The 8,965-nt window shown below is 39.2% G+C and overlaps 1 protein-coding gene across 1 annotated transcript in view; it reads right to left on the minus strand.

The window, feature by feature from the left end:
- LOC117432446 (low-density lipoprotein receptor class A domain-containing protein 3) overlaps nucleotides 1–1,197 on the minus strand; it is a 70,755-nt gene extending 69,558 nt beyond the window's left edge. The window contains exon 1 of the mRNA XM_034054380.3: nucleotides 900–1,197. Within this exon, the coding sequence (XP_033910271.1) occupies nucleotides 900–990 (91 nt within the window). The 5' untranslated portion in view covers nucleotides 991–1,197. The remainder of the gene's footprint in view (nucleotides 1–899) is intronic.
- Nucleotides 1,198–8,965: the final 7,768 nt, after the last annotated feature.

The following is an 8,965-nucleotide window of genomic DNA, read 5'->3' on the forward strand; positions in this document are numbered from 1 at the left end:
TGTACTAGAATTCAACAATAGTACAGTCTTTTGAATAGGATGACACTACATTTATATCAATACTAGGAGATCATATTAGACACATTAAATATATTTTAAACGCACACATAGAAATATTCATCTTGTAAAACAACAATTTGTTAACCTTTTTTTTTTTCATGCAAGATACCAAAAAATTTACACAAATACACATTTTATGTTCACTGTAAAACTATGTGAAATACGTTAAACAATTGAAATGGTTTTATGAAACGCTCAGTACACATGATGTTTTTGTCAGTCATAAATCACACACATCATAATGCCGTATGCAAAACAAGTGTAGCCTGTCAAAGTTGAACATCAAATACATCACAAAGATCTGCACCCGCACGGACACATTTCCATCTCAAGTGGCCAGGAACCGAGACTGAGTTGTCACCGATTTCTCCTGTCAACAATCTCTGCGCCACCCCCTGCTCCATATGCCAACTGGCACACCACGCATCATAATCCGCACACGCTATACATTACAGTGCAGTGCATACCGCGAAACCAAGCATCTCAATGCTATACTTTTAAATGTAAGCAAAAAACGGACTGTGGCACAAATTATCAACTGAGATATGAACAAACCAATGTAACTTTGGTTGGACAACCAAGTAAAAAAAAAAAAAAAAAAAAAGAGAGTCAATAAACAAACTCGAGCACAAATGAGTAAGAGGGTCCAAATTTGTAACCTGCTTTAAAACTTCAATCCAGCAGGACGCTAGCGTACAATTTAAAATGACATATGCCTAACGCTACGTCGTGTTATTTTTTTATTGGTGTGTTAGAGATTCTTTGCTTTGCAAACAGTGACAGGCGGCCCCTTTAATTTCCCTCTCTCTCTCTGCTCTAACAAGCTACCCGTGACTCACCGACCGAGCTGGAGCCGGAGCCAGAACCGAGCAGCAGGTACCAGATCCACATTCTCCCCGTCGGCCTGCTTCCCGCCGCGGGTCTGCACATGGACTGTGGGCAGCAGCTCCGAGATTCTCCTTCTTTAATACCTTTTCTTCTGGTAAAGTTCTGAAGTTTGTTGTACAGATGAAGCGAGACTCTGCTAGTTAGATAATTGGAGTGAAGGCCAGTAGGGGGATGGAAGTTCGGGCTTGCAGTCACAGAGGGAGGCGGGGACTGGCAGCAGGGTCGGAAAAGGGGGAGTGAGACGGGCGGACTGGGCCGATAGGGGAGGTACATACATCCCACAGAATAATCACTGCATTCCTCTTCTACGGTGGCCCTGATGTGCAAAACACAAATACAAATGGAAAAACACAAATAGAAATAAAAAAAAAAAACACAAAAGGAAAAACACAAATACAAATCGAAAAACACAAATACAAATTGAAAAGAGCAGGTACAAATCGAAAAACAAAAAGAAATTGAAAAACACAAATACAAATTGAAAAGAGCAGATACAAACCGAAAAACACAAATACAAATCAGAAAAAACAAATACAAAATAAATAAAAAAAACAAATACAAATTGAAAAACACAAATACAAAAAGCCTACAACGCAATGGTCGTAAGGCCACTCCTCCAGATACCAGAGCACAGTCTCCGACGCTCCACCTCTGGCTGTTTCTGGAAAAGTATGTTTAGAAGATCATACACGTGCACTTCTCAGTTGTTTTTATGTTATTATTATTATTATTATTATTATTATTATTATTATTATTATTATTATTATTATTTATTTCTTAGCAGACGCCCTTATCTAGGGCGACTTACAATCGTAAGCAAATACATTTCAAGTGTTACAATACATGTAATACAATAAGAGCAAGAAATACAATAGCTTTTGTTCAAGCAAAGTACAAGTGTGACAAACCACAATTCAATAATACAGCAGATAATAGTGATAGTTACATCAGGATATGATTAAATACAAAGTACTACAGGTTAAACACTTGGCAGATTACAGTATTCTGAAGTACAGGATTAAATGCAGTAAAATAGGGGGCAGATAAGAGCAAAATAAAGCACATTTACATGAAGGGTGATAGTGTCCCAGGATACAAACAGAGGAGTTCTACAGGTGCTGTTTGAAGAGGTGAGTCTTAAGGAGGCGCCGGGTGAATACTATGTACAGTACTATAAAGTTCATCTTTCGCGCAGTCATCATTGTGGAAATGTGAAGCAGTACCAGTGGTGTATATAGTAGGGTAAGCTAGAAATTCACACGCATGGAAGCCAGAATTTGTTTGAGCTACGAAAAAACAAGTCAAACTAAAATAGTAGTTTTTAACTGCTATTACTGTACACAAACTCATTTATGGTAAAGATGATACCGTTGTGCTACCAATTATAACACTGACAGAAATATACCACGGCCAACCAATTTATAACACTGGTACACTACTATTTCTGTTTGTACCCCGACACCTCTCTCTGTACAAATATAAGCACTGGCAATTTTCATTCATTTAAATGAAATCATTGCTTTGCAGGACGAATTCAGTTTTAAGCATGCCTATTGTAAAAAATAAAAAAGTACAAGGTATTTGGGTTTAAAATGTAAAAAAAGCCCTGGAACAGAAAGATGGTTTAACAGGTGTTGATATATCAACATAAGATGTAATACTAATAATCTACAGAATTATCACACAATGCAAGAGACCGAGCTTGTACTTGCATAAAGTTCAGTTAATGGCTGCTTTTACAACAGAAAAAAAGCCATACCTTTGTCTTGTTGTCATTTATTTATTACAATACAATACAATACAATAACATACTATCATGGAACAACTACCTATTAAAAAAAAAAAGTAATTTGAATGCAGTATTTCTACGGATAAATGAAAGCAATATAACAACTACGTTAAATATTGAAGCAGGTTATATATTTATAGTCTACTGGTTATTTAAGTTTGCAACAACAATAACAACACTACATGAGCTTGTGATTGTTGTGTTGCGAGTCATTTAACTTACTTTAAAACAAATGTTTGTTTTGTAAAACAAACACAAAAAATGAGCATATGTCGCATTTACATTGATAAAGAATGTATTGATAAAGAATATTAAAGCAGTATTTCCAGCATTCACGGTTAGTTGTGTCTTTGTGAATGCTTATCAAACTGCTTTTGAAGTTGTCAGTGTGTTTGCTTTGCAGTGCAGAGTGGCTCTTGCAGGAATACTTTGATGTTGTCTTGTTTTATTTTATTTTTTGGTGGCGGTGAAGTTTAGATTTTCGCTGCCTTATCCACAATATTATCGCTTTCTAGTGCATTCCTTTTTCCATTCTTTAATTATCCAAGTTCTCTGTATATTTCCAGCCTTAAAAGTAATGTATTTCTCGCAATGAAAAAAACCTCACAGCAAAAGTAAAGGCTCTGAAAACTGGGTGACGTATCCCTCTCCTGTAGTCTTATTGCAGTCGTAATCCGACACATTTTGAAACCTGAAGAAACATTATTTTGAGATCTCTAGATGCTGTAGCGCCTGTGTGCTATAATACAAGCGCCTTTTCCCCCCCTGTAATTTTCAGTTTCTTTATTTCTTTATTTATTTATTTATTACATTTATATAGCGCTTTTCATACCAAAGTATCACAAAGCACTGTACATAATAAAAAAACACAATACATTAAAATAAAAGTTCACAGACATATTATGAGGTATGACACAGGCCCAGTTTTTGGGATGGAACCGCATAACAGTCTCGCATTTTGATTGGTCCATGTCTGTCAAATTAATATGTCGTCACACGAGTGGAAAAGCGTGCAGGCATTTTTAACATTGTGATCAGATAGAGAGAGTGATCTGCTTTCCACAACCTTACCATTAAAATATAATGTGGTATTACACTGTACTGATATTACAAACTATGAGGAATTACTTTATATAAATTATCATGTTATGCACGAATGTAAGAATTGGCTTTCTGTGGTGGTGTACTTTTTTCTTTCAAGTAGCATATATCTATAATCGTTTTTGCGATATATTTTAATATAAAACATATACGCTATTGCAGTTTTGTTACAGGATACATTAGTTTATCTCTAATGTAATCACAGTTTTACATATAGACTGCCCCTGTTTTCATTTACGTCCCAAATTCTGGGCCGCTTTGCTTTTCAGGTAATGTCCCAAATTCTGGGCCGCTTTGGTTTTTAGATAACGTCCCAAATTCTGGGCCGCCTTGGTTTTTAGATAACGTCCCAAATTCTGGGCCGCTTTGGTTTTTAGATAACGTCCCAAATTCTGGGCAGCCTTGGTTTTTAGATAACATCCCAAATTCTGGACCACTTTGCATTTCCGAATTCAGCCCAGTTTTGGGGAATCAGCTGACAGCCGAGTTTCTAAGTCATGCATGCACAGTTTACCATAAACTGGATCGTGAATTCATTTGAGAGTAACCCTTAGTACATTAATCAAAGTTAATGTATTTTTTTACTCTCCCCAGAAATCTTTTTTTTTTTTATGAAAAAAACGAAAATGTAAATGTTAAAAAACGTATTTCTTATTACATGAAGAAACTACATTGCACTGAAATAGATACATGAAAATTAATTTAAGCAGTCGTTTTCCTTTATTAAAGGCTAATATTAAAACACATTTTTGGGAAGGAACATGGTATTCCGAAAAAAGGACATCTCGTTTTCTTATGTAACGTCCATCAATATATTGTAGTGTTTCAGGTTCTTTTTGGACAGAAATGAGACTGCAACTGTGAGTAGATGAAGGCAGTTTATTTTGACAATAATTAAATAATCACAAAATAAAATCATAAAGTGAGGGAAAGGAGACTGGGAGTCGAAAGTGAAAATAAATGATTGTAGTAATTTTTCTTTTACCCTACCCTTCCCAGTCTTTTCCCCGCCCCTCTTGTGCGCAAAACCTGAACTCCAATTCCCCTCCACACACGTGTACCACCATGCAACCCTGGCACGCACACACCACCATGCAACCCCTGCACGCATACACCCACCATGCAACCCCTGCACGCATACACCCACCATGCAACCCCTGCACGCACACACCACCATGCAACCCCTGCACGCATACACCCACCGTAGCAATTCTTTGCAAAATATATTTTCGGGTATTCAGCCCCATTCATGTCTATGGCAGTGTTATAAAGCACATTTTCAGGCATATCTCTCGAACCCGAGCACGTAGAACCACCATTCAAAGTGATATAGACTCAGGGGAGCACCCCAAACCACCCCCTAAAAAGGTGTGGTGGTTCACCCAAAAACTCATGTCATGACGAAACAATTCACTTTGCCAAGCCGTCCTGGCATTTGAACCATGAAAATGGTGACTCCTTGTGCGGGGCCCCATGGGGCCCCAACGCAAAAAAAAAATCAAGTTCCTAACCCCCACAGAACCCGAGATATGCCCTGTCAAAAATGTCCAAAAACTACCCTTTTCGGGGTCATATCTCCATGACCCCGGGGCCTAGAAACCGGGTTGAACTTCCTAGGGTCATGTCTGGGGGCCCTCTTTCACAGGGAGCCACCCGTTTTCAAATGCTACATTTTCAACAAATTTTCACATTTTCAGCATGATGGCATGTCAAGGTTGCATTTCCAATAGCTTTTGAGCTCCAGGTTGGCAAAAAAAAGTCTAAACTGGTGTCCTTTCTAGCTGGGGACACGTCACTTGGAGGGATCGACAGGGGCCCCGAGGTGGACCTCCATACCGATTTTCAAGTCTTGGGGACCCCCGGAACCCGAGATACAGCACCCTGAAAAATTGTCTATGGGAAATCCCATTATAAAACCCCTTTGGGGCAACGGCCACCATCTGGCGGTGAGGTGGCGTTTGAACCCGTGGCTGATGTCTTTCTTTAGCTAAGACTCTTGTGCACGCAAAGAATGTCCTTCTGAGTTTGTTGGCCCAGGGGTCGTGGAGATACGGGTACGATAAGAGACCACCCCCTTCCCTATGGCAAATCCCATTATAAAAACACCATCGGGGTAAGGCTCAGCTAATGGCGGTCGTGGGTCTTACGAACTCGAAGGAACCCATTTTCTTTAGCTAAGATTGTTGTGCATCTAAAAAGAGTACAGAAGCACCAATTTAAGTCCATTCCAAGTGTTTTGTGATCACAGTATCAGCCTGAGTGTATCGGAGCACAGTTTTACACCAAAAGCGAGGGGAGGCGAAAAAAAGCACTATATACCCTATTCTTTAAGATATCACTTTGCAGTGCAAATTTGAGGAACTCAACCACTTAGCAACTTGCAAATTGGTACTGCAATTTAAAGGCCTGTAGTGTCAGACTGGTAGTGCCTAACTGATTCAAGTGTTTTTGGAATGATTCTTGCAAAGACTGATTTATAAGAAAAAAGTGAGATTGACAAACAGCATTTTGCTTTATATGCAGAAACGGGCAACTACAAGAGGGTGTCAAACAAGCTGTGAATGTCCCAGGAGGCTACAGAGTACCTCTGAGTATGAATCCAGATGCTCGCAGTACCTGTTCTTAGATATCCGAAACCACTGTATCGCTGTATAACTCTATACCCTATAAATATCACTTTTTATTGTGTATTTGAGGAACACAACCAATTATAAACTTCATTTGAATTGCTGTGCCATCAGAATATCAGTGTATAACTTTGCTGGGTATTGCAGTGTATGCTGGGTATCAAAAGGCCTTCAAACTTTTACAAAAGGCTGTCAAAGTTACAAAAAAATAGGTGTGCTCCTAACCCAATACTTGTCTTTTTAATTCTGTGCATCCAAATACTTGTAGTTAAAAGTTTTAAGAATTAAGCTTACTGTTTGTTGTTCTGTCCTAAACCAGCAGTTTGTCACCCAGATTTATTAAATAAACGGGGTGGGTCGGGGGGGGGTTCATCAGATTATTCTCCATTTTATTGTAACTGAGGTACCGTTAAGTTGCGCGAAAATTGTAAAGGGGTACTCGAGCTGAAACCTCCAGATAGAAGGGGTACAGTTTCAAAAAAAGGTTGAAAACCCCTGACCTACAGTATAAATGATCAGGAATAGATAAGGGAAATGCTGACTAATACAATACAATAGGATTTATTTGAAGTTGTTGAAGGGCACTGGTCTCTTAAACCCAGAAGTTCTGATAAACCCCTATGCCTCACTATATATTGATGGACATTACATAAGCAAATGAGATGACCTTTTTTTTTTTTGGTATACCATGTTCCTAAATGTTTTCTGAGGAGAGTAAAAAATACATTAACTTTGATTCATGTACTCTTAAATGAATTAACGGTCCAGTTTATGGTAAACTGTGCATGCATGACTTAGAAACTCGGCTGTCAGCTAAGCAGAATATCTCAAAAACTGGCCTGAATTCGAAAATGCAGAATTCGGAACGTTATCTGAAAACCAGAGCAGCCCAGAAATTGGGATGTTATCTGCAAACCAAATCGGCCCAGAATTTGGGACATTATCTGAAAAGTAAAGCGGCCCAGAATTTGCGACGTAAATGAAAACAGGGGCAGTCTATATGTAAAACTGTGATTACATTAGAGATAAACTAATGTATCCTGTAACAAAACTGCAATAGCGTATATGTTTTATATTAAAATATATCGCAAAAACAATTATAGATATATGCTACTTGAAAGAAAAAAGTACACCACCACAGAAAGCCAATTCTTACATTCGTGCATAACATGATAATTTATATAAAGTAATTCCTCATAGTTTGTAATATCAGTACAGTGTAATACCACATTATATTTTAATGGTAAGGTTGTGGAAAGTAGATCACTCTCTCTATCTGATCACAATGTTAAAAATGCCTGCACGCTTTTCCACTCGTGTGACGACGTATTCATGTGACAGACATGGACCAATCAAAACGCGAGACTGTTATGCGGTTCCATCCCAAAAACCGGGCCTGTGTCATACCTCCACATTATCGTATAACAGGAAATTTTGGCAGACTAAGAGACTAATGCAACCCCGGACACAGTAGCACGTTCCCTTTAGTATGCAAAGCCCCGCCCTGGTAGTCAGTGGAACACCAATTCCAAACTAACAAGTGTCCTTGAACCTCACTTGACTCCAGTGGCTGGAATTTACATACCCGTACTTCCGTCCCTCACCAAGGTGCCGCCCCTCATAAAGATGACTTTCGTCATGGTCACGAGATCTTGGTAAGGGAAGTCCCGAGTTGGTTTGATGCCTTCTACTGTCGGGAGGCTGAATTACAGACCGAAACCCCTTTGACTCATCACATATCCCACCCCTCAGAGTGGAGCCGAAGGAACACTCGGAAACCTCTAACCCCTCCTTTTTCCCTCCCTCCCGGGAAAAAAAATCAGCGTTTTGGTGTAACTTACCCGCACGATGCCTTATTTGAAAGGCGAAGGGTTGGAGCACCAGGTACCACCGCGTAACCCTGGCGTTTGAATCCTTCATTGTGTCTAACCACTTTAAAGGGGGCGTGATCCGTGATGAGTACAAAGGGTCGTCCCAGAAGATAGTATTTTAAGGACTCCATAGCCCACTTTACTGCCAGGCATTCTTTCTCCACTACCGAATACCTCTGTTCCCTGGGCAGTAACTTCCGACTGATATATAATATCGGGTGTTACAGTGCCTTGCGAAAGTATTCGGCCCCCTTGAACTTTGCGACCTTTTGCCACATTTCAGGCTTCAAACATAAAGATATGAAACTGTAATTTTTTGTGAAGAATCAACAACAAGTGGGACACAATCATGAAGTGGAATGAAATTTATTGGATATTTCAAACTTTTTTAACAAATAAAAAACTGAAAAATTGGGCGTGCAAAATTATTCAGCCCCCTTAAGTTAATAATTTGTAGCGCCACCTTTTGCTGCGATTACAGCTGTAAGTCGCTTGGGGTATGTCTCTATCAGTTTTGCACATCGAAAGACTGAAATTTTTGCCCATTCCTCCTTGCAAAACAGCTCGAGCTCAGTGAGGTTGGATGGAGAGCATTTGTGAACAGCAGTTTTCAGTTCTTTCCACAGATT

The sequence above is a fragment of the Acipenser ruthenus genome, chromosome 27 (assembly GCF_902713425.1).
Source record: "Acipenser ruthenus chromosome 27, fAciRut3.2 maternal haplotype, whole genome shotgun sequence".
NCBI lineage: Eukaryota > Metazoa > Chordata > Actinopteri > Acipenseriformes > Acipenseridae > Acipenser > Acipenser ruthenus.